We start from the raw sequence: 18,891 nt of genomic DNA, 5'->3' as shown, positions 1-18,891 counted from the left end.
GATGGGATGGACGGTCCAGGGGAGTTAGGAGGTATACTACACTTTACCTAGAGTACCAAACTCTGAGTCGGTCAGTATTCAGCTATCACGGAACTAAAGATGATCATTGGGAGGCATCACATTGTGAGATTTTCTGTAGCCAATTCCTATTTAATGATGAATGGATTTCTTAACTACCCTTGGCTTACTACATCAAATGCTAATGAATGATACAGCTTTTCCAATCATGCTGTGGCCAAGTGAGAGGTTGTTGTTCACTCACTTAGAGCGCGGGTAAGTGGCAAGCTCACTTCAGGCATAGCGACTAACCATGACATATGGTGAAATGCCACACAAGATTACTTGTTAAGGACAAAATGACTCTCGGTGGTAAAGGAATAAGTGACCTCACTTCCTCAAATTAGGATCACACTAATCCTAATGTACGGAAGTTGGCTCTAAGACGGTTAATTGAAGAACAGGAAATGAGGCAGTCTGTCCGCTAAGGGAGAATCCATTAAACTTTACCAACATGCAGACACACACTCCTAACAATGCCGTATTATATTGTCACTGATTCAAGGTTTGTCTCAAGCATCATCAATTTATCTGTACACAATTAGGAAATACCAGTAGGATGACATGCAAGAATATGGTTTGCATTTCCCCTGATGCAATGTGTCCCCTGTAGTTCATAAATGATTTTAGACAGAGTACAAATGAACATAATATGGAGTGCAAAATAAATTCCTGATCCAGGATAAAGCTAATGAGGGAAATGTTGATACTAATTAGAGAAAAACAAAGCAAACTGAAAGTATCCTTACATGTGTTGACACTATGGTTCATCATGAGTTAACGTAGCACTTGTCCAGACCAATTAGCCTCACATAGATATGGGGAAGTGGAAGACCATCTCCTGGTTACTTCCAGCAACTAAAGATTATTTTAATTTAATGGCAGAATGCGAATTTGCTGGGCAAGATGTACAAGGCTGCCACAGGAGTGGCTTCCACCACTTATATGGTTTGGGGAAGATGTGCATCATCCCCTAAACCAATGTGGCAGGACAACAACATTAAGAAATAAAAACACTAACCTTTTCTCCACCTGTTTAGATCCACAGTAGAAATGGTATTACTATGTGATGCTGGCATGCCGGATGTTGGAATACAGTAATTGCTGTCTGTCTCCGAAGAAGTACGTGTGGTGCAGTAAGTGTCTACGGGGGAGCGCTCTGAAGAATAGGAAGGTTTTGGTGGTCGTGGAGGAGGAACGTCTAGAATAGGCTCTAACTTGGAGGGAGACAATGATCCTTCAGGGTAAGTTCGTGGAATCTGGTAGGTCCCTCCGGGTGTGGGAGGAATGTCATAACTAAGAGAGCAGTGCCTCATTTGACCTTCCACTGAAGACATTGTTGGGACATTAAAAGTATATAGTTCTCCTTCTGCATCCAATTCTGATGGAGAGGTCTTTGGGGAAGCATCCTGAGAGTAACTTCTAGGAAGGTGGTAAAGGCTGGAATCCACAGAACCAGCACGGACAGGAGGAGAGTCATACACACTCTGCTGCTGAAAAAATCCATTTACTGTGTGCTTGCTCGCTGGGGGAACGGTGTGTTTGTGAGAAGGTACATTATCATTGCAGTCTGTTTCAGAGGAAGTGGATTTCACGGAGTCTGCATGCGATCTAGACAAAAACATTTTAAAGGTACAGTCAATGAAGTGGAACAAACACAAGCAAACATGGATTGTTTAAAACATGAACATATAGAAGTAAAAGAAGCCCTCAGCAATCCAACATTCAGAAACTACATAAGTATTGCTGGATATTAGCTTTGAAGAAGGATGCATGCAATAAATCATCATAAAACAGGTTATTCAACAAATGAGTCAAATTTGTTCAACAAACGAATTTTAATGCCAAAACATGTCAAAGCTGAGATAATACTTGTTTCCTTTGCATGACAATCCCCATGCTCCCACAAAAATATGCTTTTGTATATATTTGTTAGTTATTAAACTGTATTCTCAATGCTATTCAAAACCAGTGTTACTCTTTTGTCAGTAATAGAATTTATGACTTCAAATTAACAAACTACTCACTTTTTAGTGGTAGTTTGTTTCTATGTCATTCCACAAGGTTATGCAATATTCACCTATTAGAACATTGGAATATTGGGAGCTCCATTGATAACAATGGAGTGCTCCCTGCTTCTAAGGGCCAGTAAAGGCCCGTAGAACAACGATTCCAATGTTTTACAAAGGCCTTTCGGAGCTCGAGGGGATTTAAATCCCCTCGAGATTCGAGGAGCCTTTGTTTTATTTGTTAGAACATTCTGCACTCTAGACTATCTTAGTACAGAGGTGTAGGCAGTACATCTCACAGTAATGAGACCAGACCAGAGCACCAGGGGAACTTTAAAGGTACCTGCTACATACTCAAGGTCACAGAGCCAAATATTTGTAAATGTTTTGTAAAGATGAGTTCGGGAAAGGGGGATGCTCGACACGTATAGGTTAAATGTTCTCACCAAACAAAGAGATAATGCTACTTCTACACAAACAGTTCTTTGCAATCTAGCTGAGGTTGTCGGTCATTATTTATGTGGGAACTATGGTATCTGCTGCTTAATAGAACCAAGTATCATACTGGATCTGGTAGCTGCTGCAACTCACCCACTGTAATAGCATGGATGCAAACAATATGAACAAATGCCCTGGTGGGCATTAATACCTGCAAAACCACAAGGATCACTGAATACTGTAGTAATATCAGGTGTAAACGGAGGACAACTAAGTTGACCATACATTTTCTGGTGGTGGATCATCAAAACAAGTTATGATAGACCATAATTGAAAAAGGTGCCTTTATCAACCAGGCCAACAAAACCCATGCATTAATCATGAGAGAACAATAATAGACATTCAGATTGAAAACAGTGCTTAATTTGTAAAATAATGATTGCCGGTGTGCAAGATGCAGCTGATGCTATTAAATGTCGACAAGCATTAATCCGCTACCAGACACTCTCCGCCCCTTTATTTCACTCTTGCAGGTTCCTGCCTTTTCCATTTGTGGCAGTTTTTCTGTCTTTCTTCCTCCTCCTTTCCACCATTTGTCTTTTTCCATCTCTTGCTCTAGGGTGTCTGATGAGGAAATGTAAGTGCCGGTCCCCAAAATGAGTACTGGTGGCCCCACTGGCTCATATTAAGCACTGTTGAAAACGAATACTGGTTTATTAAGTCTGATAAGCAATAACCTGTGACAATAGGCTTGACTCAGTAACTCAGGAGATAGACCCTCTATAATTTAAGGTACCCTTATACATTATAAGTTAACAGTCCTCAAAGTTCTCTATTACCACATTTGGGGGTTTTGGAGGACTCACCTGCCATTAAACATTTATTTATTTATTTTAATTAAAATTGACATCACCATAATCCTTTGATACAATTTAGAATGCCAAATCCTTAGTACCCTGTCTTTATCCTCACCTTTAAACATGAACGGCTACTATGTGTCAGGAGCTCCCCGTCCTGTCTGGTATGTCGGCACCCTCAGGGGTCCTTGCTTGCTCACATTTAGGTCCACTAAGTTTATTGTGTTTGTTGGTGCCAGTGCTTGTTTTGCCAATGCTTCTTGTTTTTGGGTGCTAGCAATAGTGTCACATTACTGGACATGTGCACCTGCCATGATTATGGATGTAAGAAACAAATGCACACCTAGTACAATGAATTGCTAGGCTGACAAACCATTTGTGTTTAGTCACTTGTTTTTTTATGAAAAATAGATTTTTACCAAAAACTTTGGCATCAAAGGATTCACACAGCAATTACTGAGGTTCACAAAAACATTGAAAAAACCATATACAATACATAAAGCCAAAACATACACATATATCAATTATGATGACAATGAATATGGACAACTATATAATGCCTCGAGAAATTTCATTTGTTGAGGCACCAATCCTGAATGAAAATAAACAAGTGGACAGACAAGAAGACAAACTAGCCTACTTGTTTTCACCACCACTAGATACACATTAGATGATTTAACATATGGTGCACAAATTAGGAAGACACAAAACTATGCATCAATGTAGACATGGTTGTGGGTTATATTCCTATTGTGCCCTGCTGGTTCAGTATCTGGGTGGAGCAGGACGCCGACGCGTTTCGAACCCGTTCAATAGGTTAAGGGTTCTCCTCAGGACAAGGATTGGGAAAGTCGTTGTCACTGTGAATTAATTTAAAAACATGGTATCAATGAAGGGCTGACTAACACCTAGCTTAGACTCAAACACTGTTAGAAAGTAGACAAATACCTTAAGCTGGAAATACCGGGGAACTCCCTGTGAAAGAGACGATATAAACCCTAATTAGTCTCTGTTAATTGTAATATCCTCCGAACCACCGTTAGCAAAAAGGAACTTAGCTGTAGGCACGTACCTTAATGTTTTAAACACTAACAAGTGTAAGGGATGCTGAAGCGCCTGAGTTCAAGTATTGTTGTAATGTGCCTAAGGAAAGTAAACAACGCGTTGTATTACAATCCCAAATTCAGTTGCCCAGAAGTGCGCTATCATACATAGATATTAGTACCACCAGTCAACACATCGTCCTACCTTGATTTGTAGGATTTCAAATCTGTGCACGAACACCAGCGGCAGCCGCCGCGCTAGTTCGGCAACTGTAAAATGCAAAGGGGAAGGCGGTAATTAGTGAGGAGCCGGGATCGCGCTCACTCAATCTTTTCATCTTTTAGTTTATTTAGATAGGACTTACGTTTTTAGACGAGTTAATCGTAGCTGTGCATCAGGCACCCAAGCGGCAAGAAACTGGCAACACGAGTGCAGTGGGGGCGTGTCTTGGTGTATTTAACGCGCAATACGTCTAACACGGCTTGATGGGACATGTAGTTCCCTTGTGTGATACTACGGTGCTGTGATTATTGCACACGGAGTACCAGCGCCCGCTCGGTGGAAGGGTGGAGCACACTCCACTTAAAGGGAATTCAGATTGGGATGTATAGTGATGTAGAATGACGCGTGTGGCAGCAAAGGGCTAAGGACCATAGACAGCACACTAGAAGACCCTTACAAGGTTTAAAGGTGGCATACGTGTTAAAAATTAAAAATTGTTACGCAGACACACGAGCAGCGGGCAGCACAGACAAGCAAACGCTACAGACTTTCTACAGATTGCTGAGTTCATTGAGGTCATTGAGTCCCACCATGGCAGTGTTAAACCTCAGGATTAGGTAAGCCTCTTTTTGAGCTAAGCGTACATCTGGGTCCCCGCCTGCTCCTGGGGTATTCTTAATGTTCGCTAGGATCGTCCATTTCAGATCATTGGATGAATGTTCTTTACGCAAAAAATGGGAAACCAAGGGTGCTGTCAACACTTTGTTATTTATCCTGGAACGATATCTATGTATGATAGCGCACTTCTGGGCAACTGAATTTGGGATTGTAATACAACGCGTTGTTTACTTTCCTTAGGCACATTACAACAATACTTGAACTCAGGCGCTTCAGCATCCCTTACACTTGTTAGTGTTTAAAACATTAAGGTACGTGCCTACAGCTAAGTTCCTTTTTGCTAACGGTGGTTTGGAGGATATTACAATTAACAGAGACTAATTAGGGTTTATATCGTCTCTTTCACAGGGAGTTCCCCGGTATTTCCAGCTTAAGGTATTTGTCTACTTTCTAACAGTGTTTGAGTCTAAGCTAGGTGTTAGTCAGCCCTTCATTGATACCATGTTTTTAAATTAATTCACAGTGACAACGACTTTCCCAATCCTTGTCCTGAGGAGAACCCTTAACCTATTGAACGGGTTCGAAACGCGTCGGCGTCCTGCTCCACCCAGATACTGAACCAGCAGGGCACAATAGGAATATAACCCACAACCATGTCTACATTGATGCATAGTTTTGTGTCTTCCTAATTTGTGCACCATATGTTAAATCATCTAATGTGTATCTAGTGGTGGTGAAAACAAGTAGGCTAGTTGGTCTTCTTGTCTGTCCACTTGTTTATTTTCATTCAGGATTGGTGCCTCAACAAATGAAATTTCTCGAGGCATTATATAGTTGTCCATATTCATTGTCATCATAATTGATATATGTGTATGTTTTGACTTTATGTATTGTATATGGTTTTTTCAATGTTTTTGTGAACCTCAGTAATTGCTGTGTGAATCCTTTGATGCCAAAGTTTTTGGTAAAAATCTATTTTTCATAAAAAAACAAGTGACTAAACACAAATGGTTTGTCAGCCTAGCAATTCATTGTACTAGGTGTGCATTTGTTTCTATCAAATTACACTGCCCGGCAATTCGGTTTGTTTGTTTCATAAGAGTGGTCCAGCCGGACAGAGACAGGACCCAGCCTTTCCCCCTTTTTTCCCTATGATTATGGATGTGGCTGAGGCACCTGGCATGCTTATGGGTGTGGCTAGCCATGTTTGGTTAAATGACACTGAACTGCCTTTAACCTCTTCCGTGCGTCCGACAGTCCTGGGCCATCTGACGTCATCGTGGGCGGAGAACAGCCGGGGGCCATCCGAATCGCGCACGCGCCAAATGCCTCAATACCGCCAGAGAATTTTGGCCGCAGCGAAGCGGCTAAATGCCCAAGCCTCATACCAGTCAGTGCTTGGCTTAATCTCCTGGTTCCTGCTTCAGCTTGAGACTGCTTCTACCACTGGTTAAGGATTTCCTCCTTCACCATTGGACAGAAGCACGTGCCGGTCCAGGACTGTAGCAAGCATCGAACAGCTAAGTGCAGTGCGCTTTAAGGCTGCGTGTGAAGTGTAAGGCTGTGTGACTGACATTTTCTGTTGCTATCGGAAAGCTCGTCTTTGCCTATTTGCCATGTGAATTGGCTATCTGGTATTTGGCACAAGCGACTTTTGATTCAAGACTATGGCATTCACAGATTAGTGTTGAGCTTCACGCTTGAGGTCATTTTAGGTTTGAAATCATTTCATATTTGTATTACGCTTAGCGCTAGGAGTCATTTTATGTTTGATCTTATTTCATATTTGTATCCAGCCAAGCGCTTGGGGTAATTTTATGTTGGAACTCATTTCCAGCTTCAGAGAGTTTTGTTTCTACACTATTTGCATAGAACTTTGATGTTAAGACTAATATTGTGAACTTGATACTGCGCCTTGCGCATGTAAGCATCCAGTTTACCTCTGATATTGTATGGACACTGGCTTATGTAGCCCTTTGGGCCTGTACCTAGATGTGAACATTTTTGTTTATGGGTGATTAGTGCAAACAGAACGACGTGCCTAGGTGCCATTCGTTTACCCGGCTGTTGATGACACAATCATAGCCAGTGACTCCTTTTTGGCAGCATTGTTCTAAGAGAACTATTATTTGAATTGTATTCTCCTGCACCCTACAGACGAAGGCTAAGAGAGTATCTCAGCTCCTCTTGAGAACCAGGTGATTAACATAACTTGCTTATAATGAATGTTCTGTGTGGAGTGCGCCTGGGTGGCCTGAAGTGTCTCTGTACTCATCTGTTGCATTTCTTAATTTATAGAAAAACGCAAATCCTCCAAAAGGCGACCCTACTCTGCAAACAGATCCCCTCGAGGGTGCCGGGCTGGACCAGGCTTTGTGGAGTAGGTGTTTTCTCTCTCTTGTTCTCGTCCCATTCCCCTTCCCTTATGGGACACCTGCCGGGACTCCTGTATTGAGTTCAATAGTGTCGAGAGGTGTTCTAGGAGAAGAGAGGACAATTCATCGCTCCTGCAGACAACCTGAACTTCAGGTGAGTGGCTGTGCCACAGACTTACACTACGGCTAACAATACAATACATATGATATACAGCAAAAGTACGCTCTTGACTGCCTACTACTACTCCCAAATATTTCCTCCTTCCTTCGGAATATTGAGAGGTAATCAACTATCCCCCAATCTGGCTAACACATCATGTTGGAACACTTTCATTTGGAATCACATGTTCCATGGGTCCTTCAGTTTCTGCCCAGTCTAGCCATCTTGTGCCTTTACAGACATTCTTACAAAGACGCACCACCATGATACCTCCTTTCCACTGGTTCCAGGAAGACGACAGGCATTCGATGCACCAGACACAATACAGGTAGGTTGGTTACTGGGGCACAAAACTAATGTTTGAGGTCGTCATCACTACACTTTTGGATGGTTGTGCTCTCAAAAATATTTTTGAATAAACCTTACAGGCATGGGGGGTGGGGGGCGGATGGGGCTCTGAGGCAAATTGATAACATTTGAGGTCTCCATTACTGTTAAACAGTTTAGCCTTACAGAAACACAGATATACAGGTGTGAGATGGGACATAAAACACCACCAAAGTCATTGTGGGAAAGAAGTAGACTTTTTGGGGAGACTCCAAAGCCACAACCCAGAGGAACCGGTCAGTGACAGTTGCCAGCTGCTAGTCCTGTCAACTGTCACATCCCAACATTCCATAGTACCGTCAGCCAGTGTTCCATTAGACGGTGAAGGGAGGGGGAACCTTATTGAGAGACCACACACACCACTTCCTTCAAAATAGGATGGGAGAGGCAATAGGGGAACAAAATGTGTGAAAGAGAACAAGGATCATGTTAAGGCAAAAGGTGTACGAGCATCTTAAGGTTGAATAAATAACAAGTTTAAGTGAATACATACATATTTACACATGCAATAATAAAATTATAATCCAGTTAAAATGAATGAAACCAAAGTTAGGAAGGGAGAGAAAGAACTGAACTTTAGTATGCAATGGAGAAACATAAGATATTAAGTTTAGATGACACAATAATAAGACAAGCTACCAACTTTCCCTTACGTAGTGACAGAGTCCTGTAAAATACATAGGAGGTTTTGAGGACGGGTCCGTACCCTGTACATGGTACCATCCATAGGATATGTATCAGTCTTCCTGCCCTGGTCTTGGTTGTTATCTACCACTGCAGTCCGCCCCCTCCCCCAAGTTCCATATTCTTCCTTCCTCGGTCTTTATCACATTGCAAAACTATTCTGTTACCTCAGGGCTTTTGAAAATCTAAACCAATTGTCATGTCCCTCGGGCATTTAATCTTTATCCAGTCCCCAACCCTCACATCAATCACTTTGGTGTGATTGTCTTGGTCATACTTCCTTTTCCTCAACTCTTGGGAGTGTCTTTTCACGCTGCCTCCAATGTTGTACATTGTGAACTTCAGTCCAGCCCTTCTGCAACTTCATTCCAGCTGGGGCTAGTTTTGAACAAGGCTTCTTTCCCTTCAGTAGTTCAAAAGGAGTCATCTGGGTGGTCTGATGTGGTGTTAGTTGGAAAGCACCCACCCTTCTCAAAACGTAATTTCTCCAATAAACATAGTTAACGTTTGCTATGCGGATGCCTTCCTTTAGGGTTTTGTACATTCGTTCCAAGCCATATTAGACTCAGGGTGGTACAATGCTGCATGGAGGTGTATGATACTGTTGCCTTCTAGAAATTCTTTAATTTCCTTCAAGTACAGTTGGCCTCATTAGTGGACAGAATTGTTGAAGGCTAACCTTCTCTTGCAAAGATTTCTGCTAGGGATTTAATGATGCTTTATGAACGGATATCAGATAACATCTTTACCTTGGGCCAAGCAAATAGTTTAGTGTTATGCAGTAATGCTGCTGACCGTCTAGTGATCCTGCAGTCCTTGTACCCTGGTCTACAAAACTAACACTTGCCCTTCAGTCACAGAACATACTAGAAACGCTCATCTGCAGCCAGCTTGAGCCAAGCAATAAAATCATAAAATCATGAAAACAGCAAAAATGCATTCTGAAAACAATTAATCAACCTGTGTCAGGCAAGTGAGCAGACTCTCAAATGAGACGGGTTGGGGGCATGAGAAGGTGTCACATGGTATTCTATTATAAACATACAGCTTTAGGAATCAGGAAAAAGGCAGTTTAAAATGGTGAACAGAAACATACCAAGAAACGCCATGCATATAATTTTGTACGGCAGTATTAATGAGCACTAATAGTCAATGGGCAAATATTACAGTTTCAATCTTTGTCATCGTCACATAATAGAGGCCTTATTTCAGTAGTTGTCAAGTTTATTACTATTACTAACAGTGTTCCCTTGCTCTACTTTAATGGGGATTTTGTCTCTACCCTTTAGTGTGCCCTAACTCTGCCCAGTCACCACAAGGAGACCACAGAGTGACAGATACCTCACCAAAGACTCTCCATTGCCTTGATCGTCTCACCTGTACAGCAGCCATTTTGGCTTAGTGAGCATTTTAACGTCTTTGTAAATAAGGGGGCTTACCTTGTAGTTTGAAGCTTCGTGCTACGACAGTTGATTAGTAAAAGGTAGTCAGGAGGATCTGACTGGCTAGATGAGGGCTCTAAAATTGGTAAATTGATCATCTGGTATGGAGGAGGAAGGGTCCCAAAGTTTGCTACTCCCTGTACGCATGGCTCTGCAGTACCGACTGCTGGCGGCAAGTCAACGGGGGGTTGTAAAGGGAAGCCTGGTGGCTTCATAACATCTGAGAAGAGAAGAAATTTGACATTTATTAAACGAGAACTACATGTACAAAACTTCAAAAATATTTTTGTACTTGGTTAAGCATTTGTGTAAACTCTAAACGATGTAAAAAGTATTTTAAGTGTGAAGTTAGTAAGGGCATTAGATTGAAAAGAAAAATGACAGTTAGCCAGCCTCAGTGTCAAACATTTCACTTGAAAAGTCTCATGATCATGTTGGGGGTTCATCACATATACTTATTTATTATTTGTCCACACAGACAGTCTGAAGGTGTATTGACCTTGCCCTAAATGTTTTTTTAAAATTGTTTTTATTTAAATTGTCGGGTACAATACACAGCTCAGACATTTCACCCTTGGTGATTTTACATTGTTGAGTCCTTATCTTCTGCGTTCAGGGTACATTGTTAATACCGTATTACTGACATGTCATTTCCGATTACATTAGTTATAAACCATATGTATTCCAGCACAGCATACAACGCATTCTATAACATTTATTGCATTTATTACATTTTCCGAGGTGTGAGATGGCTACCCTGGCCCTTTGCTCTGTGGCAAGTGTCTATTTGTCTGTTTATAGACCTTAGGTACTACATGAGCAGATCCCAGACGTCTTTAGGGCGAGATGCTTCCAGTAATTCTCCTGCATAGCTTTGTAATTGTTCTTTGCAATAAATCATGTCTGTGATCCAATTTTTATGTTGTGGTGTCTGTCTGCTCCCCTATTTTAGGGCTATTCTTCTCTGAGCCAATAGTAATGCCACAGCCAACAATGTGCGTCTTTTAGTCTGTTTAGCTGTGTGTGTCCCCAGAAGACAAACTTGTGGTATGTTGGGTATTTGCTCAGCTAGCAATTTTGTCAGGGTGCTTGTCACTGTTTGCTAGTAGGGTTGAATCTGCAGGCATGCCCAGGCGGAATGTAAAAAGTCTGCCTGTGGTATACTGCAGCGCAGGCACCTGTTGTCTTCACAAAGACCATATTTATACAACTGTGCTGGTGTAGAATATATTTATTGTAAGAATTTAAAATGTATAAATCGTAGGTTACAATTTGATGTGAGTAGTAGTTTGTGAGTGCACAGCTGTATGCCCAATGTACTTTGGATATTGGGCTGCCTAGTGTGTCCTCCCATCTCTGCAGAGCGAGTTCCTTTTCTCTAAATTGTTCCCGCTGGGCCGCGTTATATTGATTTGTTACCAGCCGTTGACGTGAAGGTGATAATAGGAGTATTTGAAGAGCGTTGTGTTGGTGGTTCGCTAGCGAATGTGGGGTAGCTGTCTCATAATGCTGCCCGTAATCGAAATAAAGCTAATAGCTTTAGCGGTGTGCGATGTGCTGCTAGCGTGGCATCAGTCTGATATGAACTGGCCACTGAGGAATACGCCTCCCATTATTATTATTATTATTATTATTAAGCGTTCTTATATCGCGCTCGATTACCCATAGGCATCTCGGCGCTTGCCTTGGGAACCCGTCCTGGCTTTTTCCCTGTGAGATACCCGTACTGGGCATCCCCAAGGTGAAAGCCAGGCATCCCGCCGCGGGGGGGGGGCGTAGTGGAGATTAAGCAAGCTAATGCCCAGAGCTGCAGAGTGTGAACCCGTGACTCGAGTAGGCACCGAAAAGAGAATTATCTAGTCCGTGGATATTTGGGCTCAAGACCCTGCCGCGTCGGGAATTGAACCCTGGTCCCGGGTCTGACCTCTGCTTCAGGGTCTGCCTCCTCTAACCAGTGAGCCACACTTCTCCCATTGTGCGTATACCCATGTCGCACAGCAGTTTTAGCATGCTATTTTCTTGCATCACTGTTATTTGTGTATCTTTTCACAGTGGAAACACTGGTGCATATACTGGGAGCTTTTGGCTCGTTTTGTCAACATGTACCATGCTGCTGATGTGCAGTGTGCTGGGTTTATTTCAGCTCTTGGGGTGCATTGCTTCGGCTCTAACAGAAAAGCAGTAAGGGAGGTCAACCTTGCCTTAAATGTAATAGCAACTGTCCCAGTCATTGCTTTCCTTCACTTCCATTACTCTTCATCCAGAAACCATGAGTACCAGCTTGAAGGCCAAATAATTACAACAAGACAAAACTGTTGTGTTACGGAGTGTGTTGCGTATTGAGCATATTCTTGCAAGGTGTTCATATTTTCTTGTAATAAAGGAGGATCACGTTAATTTATGTAGTTGGTACACACAGTGGTTATTTATGGAAAGGAACGCTCACTGAACTTTAATTTATAAACACTAGATGACAGTGTGAGATGCATGTGTGTAGGAAGATAAGTGGTTTAAGCCACAAGCTGCTGGACCACTGGATACTGAAAGCAGGCTTGCATCCCTCCACAAGTACCCTTAGTTAATATGCAGATTTGTATATGGAGTTTTGGGATAAGGATTCCATAAGATCTCCTTCTGAATATGCCAAACTGAACTGAAAACATCCCCATACGAACTGCACAATGTCAAACGCATTCAGATGGACCATTCGGTTAAACAGGACTGCCAATCGTCTTCCTAGTCAAAAACACATACACAATTCAAGGCTGTAGAGCGTGTATCCTAGCTTTATTCCTAATAACTGAAGATGGTTGTCCTACTCTTTGGGGCCTTGAAAACCATTACAGAATCCGCAAGCAGCAATATACTGTCAACAAGAGGATTAAGTTAAGAAAAGATTAAACAAGTCTAGTGTAAAGTAATGGTACGTAATTTTAGTCATTACCACCAAAAAAGTCATGGTTGTTCGTTGCCAGTGGGAGTTGGATTGCATGGGCGAATACTATGAGTAGCTAGAAAAGCGTGGCAAATATGTGATTATTCCAACTATCAGAGGGAACCAGAGACAGACAATGGGCTAAGTTCCTTTTATGTCTTCAGGACAAAATCGACCTTGACAAAGGGTCCATAAAGAAAATAAATCAGCCTCACTAAAGGAAACAAGAAGACTGGTGACACAGAAAATCGAACCACCAGAGCTGCAAAGAGAATTTAATTGCATGTAATGAGAACAGGTAATGAGAACCAAATGGGATGGAACAGAATACAACTGGTATTACAAAACACAATACTGCTTGCAAAACCTAGAATGTAAAATCACAAAATAATCCTTTTTTTACCCCATATCAAAGATACAGTTAGATGCAACTGTGGTATGATTAAAGGAAGAGTGTACAAAACATGTCCAACTTTACTTATCCTGGTTGAGGGATATGACAACTGCATCATAATAGTCATGCAATAAGAAGGGGAGTCTTTTGGATATACTTTGAATAAATCATCCCAAAACATTTTCTTGATTTAGGAGAAGATGCTATTGATACGCCTTTAAAAGTATGCCCATATGGTTCAAGCCTTCATTCATTATGAAGGAAAAATCCCTCGGTGGAGCAGTGGGAGAGTAGAAGGATTCCAAAATTTCAGGAGACATTGTTGTTCTTTCCTTGTCTTTGTGTTCTTCACTGGCCCTGCCTCTCCTAAAGACTTCACCTCAGCATAGACTACTAAAGTGGCGCTGTATTTCCAAATCAGGTCTACCTCTTATTCAGAATTGTGGCTAAACTTGTGGTAACATTTAGTGGCAGCTTTAATACCCTTAAAACACTTTGATGTACATCTACACACATATTAGGAGTTTCTGATAAGAGGGTTAAACAGATTCATGCCCTTTTGTACACATCTTGCTCCTTTATACGGAAATACTGATTTTCTAAGGGCATTGTCCTCATTTTAAGTGTATGTATTAAAGAGCAAATGCAGCCATTCAAGGAACTGCCAATTGAATTATAGCCTAGAAACTGCGAAAATCCTAAATACGTCGAGCTTGAAGTACCAGGAAGAAAAGACAGGTAGGAGGATAACGTAAGAGATACTGACAAGTCTACTATCAAAGAGGGTAAAATTACCAGATCCATGGCCCAATCCTAGGACACAGATGGGCAGTAGGGATGTGAAGTTATGGTCCATATCTGTGCTGTGGAGTGATGGGACTAGTGCTGTAGAAGGTGTCCAGGATCCGAATCAGAAGTATTTGAAGGCCACCACAGGAGCTAAGGTTTTGAAAGAGACCCCCAGGGTTGAATTTAGTCTGAAATAGCAATGTTGTGTATCTGCAACAACCTGGTACACAGTGTAGATAAGAACGCAGTAAAGGGGTAGGAGCCAGAGGAGGCTATTGAAATACAAGTTTTTGAGCCTGGCTCATTTTCACATGCCACATAACCAATGAAGAAAAGACCTGCAAGCATCTGGTTGTAACAAGGAGACCATCTTCAATTTAAACCAAAATCAAACAAACAAAAAAGAACAGCAATTCCACTGCATGTAAGGAAATTGCTCCGAATGTTTGCTGGGAATAAAACTGATCTCAATCACTTTGATGCACGGTCACTTGAGTACTAATAAACCTAATAGATGACAACTACCTGGATCAGCTGCAATATTTTCCTAAGTGGTGGATCTAATGGAAATCCTATGATACAACTTGTGTGATATCCAGTCTCCACAGAATGAAAGAAGGAAGAAGGAAGAAACACATGATGCCAATAGGGAGGAGTAGGGGAGGATGAAATCAAGTGCAGGGGGCCATTGTGCACATCAAAGGCCATGCATGTTTTGATACCAGGCTTGATTAGAGAGACCTAAATTATACTGATATATGGGACTAGGCTTAATACCCCCAATACATATGCACTTCAGAATCAAAGGAGAATGCTGCTACTGTTCGAATTGCCAGGTATTGAGGAGTGTTTTGAAAGTCAGCAGGTCTAGGGTCGCTGTAGGTGGATGGGGAGGGTGTTCCAGGTCTTGGCGGCGAGGTGGCAGAACGATCTGCCACCGGAGGTCGCTCTTTGGATGCGAGGGACTGTGGCAAGGGCGTCGGAGCGTAGCTGGCGGGGGTGTAGAAGCCGAGTCAGCTGTTGAGGTACGCTGGTCCGGTGTTGTGGAGTGCCTTGTGTGCGTGGGTGAGGAGCTTGAAGGTTGTCCTTTTGTTGACGGGGAGCCAGTGCAGGTCTCTCAGGTGGGGTGTGATGTGGTTGCGGCGTGGGATGTCGAGGATCAGTGTGGTTCTGAAATTCTGGACCCTACCGTTGTCCCGGTATCGAGGTCCGATACCCGTGTCCCGAAACATCAACGTACCATGACGAATTTGGTGTCGACGAACCGATAATGATTAGGACATCATTCCTATGCATTTGCGTCATGATCGAGACATGCTAACACCCCTGAATCGTAGTTTCCGTCCCGACCCCTCAGACTCCATTTTGTAAACGGTATCCATCTTGTGTCTTGCCCTCATGATAAGTCAATTAAAGGTCGAGCTTGATCTAAAAGGACACGTCCACCTTCCCTGACTCCCCCCTGACCTGTCCCAACTGACTCCCTTGCCTCCAGCCAAACCTGTTTAGGCAGCTCCTCGCCCAGTGGCCTAATGCGATAGCATCAATGCACAACATGCCCCAAACCATTCACTACATCCAGATCATGTTTTCTACACACACGCCTGTCCGCGTTCTCTGTTTATGGCCAGTTTTATGACTAGGAGGTGCCTTCCTTTATTGGGGCTTCACCGATATCTGATGGAAGTTCCGGGCTTGGCTGGGTAATCTATCACGAATTGGACATCTAAAATACGGGCTTGCCTACATGACTTCGCTCTACGGTATTATTGTAGAAATGTGTATAGCCATATCATAAACTCAAGAATTCTTGCTTGCAGCTATTATTTTTGTATATAAGGAGAAGGCTGGTTCTGTAAAAACGAACAGTCTCCTGAGAACACATGACCCGTGTTTGTCGTGCTTCTAGGACACCTGTTACTTGGTAGCTGCCAATAAAACTTGATCTCTGACTCGACTAGAAGACTCAGTGTTTCTGTGGTCCGGAACAAGGGAGAACTCAGAGGTCTTCGGGTGTTATCCCCTGGCACCAAACGGGTTCCTAAAAACCCGTTACCTCAGTTGGCGCCCAACTCGGGGCGGTATCAAGCGGCGACGGTCCAAGCCAGATGTTCGTGAGGAGCTTCGTGTGAAAATTCCAGAGGACGGCCAGCCACTTCAGCGACCCCTGTATGTCGACGTGGTTCCGAAGGTCTTTGCTGCGAGGTTCCCCGCGTCCCGACGGCTACGAAGGACTGCTGCCCTGACTATCGCCTTGTTTTGGACCCAGTGATCCTTGGTAGAGCGAAACGATAGACGAGTCTTCTAGCGACGTCACCGATCTTCAAATACTTCAGTTAAGTATAAGTGGAGCGTCTCCCAGTCCTTAGTTTGTCCTTAGTTTTTGGTATCCTTGAGATACGCTTTGATTTGGTACTTGCAAGCCCCAAAGCCGAAGGACTTGTGTATTCACGAGAAATATCGTAACAGATAATCCTTTGAAGTTTGAAGCTAGACTAGTGAGCGAAGATGCCTGGTTTTAGCAGACTTGGAAACTTGTTTTGTCTTGGTTATAGTAAGGACTCCCGATTAGAGGATTCCTGTCCGGTTCCCAGATTGGAACTCCAACATATGAGCTCTATGTAAAGCACGGCGTAGGTCCTATCACATATAATGAAGTGTGGATAAAATACACCCGCAAGGATGGTGTTTTAAAATGGCCCCAATATGGTAGTTTCGACTCAGAAATATTAGATAACCTAGAGGTCAAATTATTTAAGAGAAAAGCCCGGCCGGCGATGTTTGACTCTTTCCGCTTATGGCGCAAAGAAGCCGAACAGAAAGAAATAAAATTAGCAAAAAGGAATAAAAGAGGTATGTCAATGGTGCAAGCTGCCGTTGCATACAGGGATAACGAGGAAGAGCAAGAAAGCGAACAAATACTTAGGAGCAAGAAACTAGCAGTAGATAAATGCTACCCGATGTTACCAAATAAGGGACAAGGTCAAGAGGAGAGATCCGAGAAAGATCCATTAATGTCCCACTTATTAAGCTCACCTCCACCGTATACGTTAGACGCTACTACAACGCCAAAGCATTTTACTATACTGCTCCCCGGCGCACGTAACCCAGCTCTTGCACGAACGCCAGCTCCTCTTCAGCTGGTTTCTACTTCTCCGGCGCAGCCTTCTCAAGGGCCGCCATCTTTGCTACATACTCCATCTACTTCTACGACTTTGCCTACAGCTCCAGCTATTGTCTATGATACTACGTCTACTACTACTTCAACTTCCTCTGCTATTGCCTCTACTTCTTCTTTGCCTCAGCCTGTTTTTTCCGAGGCACTTACTCCTCCGCAAGCTTCTCCTTCTATTAGACAAAGAGTGACAGGTACCGTCACTGGTCTGCTTTCACCTTTCTTCGGGTCGCCTAAAACGACCCCTAAAACAGAACATAGACAGTCCCGTAGTCAACTGCCTGATTACGAGGAAAGAAAAGTGCTGAATGAACTAGCACGCCAATGGATTACGGATACTGTTAGATATGATGTTCAGTCTGTTATGGAAGTTTTCCGTCAATGGAATGCACCCACTCAGAGATACGTATTCGAAGAGATGTGTGTATATCTGGGCGAAGATTTGGAGACGAATGATCCCAAATACACAATGAACGAACTATGGCGTACACGCTTTAAGTTCTATGAAGGTATGATTATAGGTGCAGATGTTGAGAAAGCGATAGAGTTATTGCTCTCTTATAGGAGTAAGGGAAACGTCTCTAGATCATGTCACGAAGACGATGCACCAGGTAGGAAAAGAGCGAGACAGTACCCCATGAGAGAGGTTCCTCCGGTTTGGAGGGAAGGTGATGCGAATGCGAATCCACCAATTCTGCCTCATTTCCAGCGTGTATGGGTACATGTCCCCTGGAAAAGATCCGATGTCTTAGCACTCAAGCAGACACTTCCTGATCCTCGTAAAAACCCGACTGGGTATTATAAGGAGTTATCGCAAACTGCAAGCTCATGTATAATGAATTTAGCGGATATAGACATGTTGTTTGGGAACGTTGTTCCACATCCTCTATGGAGCAAAATACGTCATACGAACCATGACCAAGAACTAGGTGACTCATGGGCGAACATTACAGCTATAGATGCTCGACAAATAGGTGGTTCTAAACCTGAGCCGTTAATAGCTGAACTTCCCAGTAGAATTATCGCGTACATGAAAACCATAATGCCTGAAGTACGCGTAAACTGGGACAAGCTATCTGCGTGCAAGCAGAAGAAAGATGAGAATGTGTCTGACTTTTTCACAAGATTTGAGGAGACTTTCACCGATCATAGTGGTCAGGATATGGCTACCGAGGGTGGTCAAAGATTGTTTGTAGACAAATTCGTACATAATTTAATCCCTGAACTGTGTAATAAACTGAAAGATTCAGAGAGTGCTTGGGCTGTCTCTACGTCAGCGCAAATTTTAGCTACAGCCCAGTACTA

The 18,891-nt window shown here is 42.8% G+C and overlaps 1 protein-coding gene across 2 annotated transcripts in view; it reads right to left on the bottom strand.

Annotated features, from left to right (window-relative positions):
- GAB1 (GRB2 associated binding protein 1) overlaps positions 1-18,891 on the bottom strand; it is a 290,545-nt gene that overhangs the window by 87,949 nt on the left and 183,705 nt on the right. For both annotated transcript variants that reach the window (XM_078676871.1, XM_078676870.1), the window contains exons 3-4: positions 10,291-10,513; positions 1,079-1,668 (exon numbers count right to left, since the gene is read on the bottom strand). In XM_078676871.1, coding sequence (XP_078532997.1) covers positions 1,079-1,668; positions 10,291-10,513 — 813 coding nt within the window. The remainder of the gene's footprint in view (positions 1-1,078; positions 1,669-10,290; positions 10,514-18,891) is intronic.

Source organism: Lissotriton helveticus, chromosome 2_1 (genome assembly GCF_964261635.1).
Source record: "Lissotriton helveticus chromosome 2_1, aLisHel1.1, whole genome shotgun sequence".
Classification (NCBI taxonomy): Eukaryota; Metazoa; Chordata; class Amphibia; order Caudata; family Salamandridae; genus Lissotriton; species Lissotriton helveticus.
Note: the sequence above shows the minus strand (reverse complement) of the source record. Positions and strands in the feature narration are given on the sequence as shown.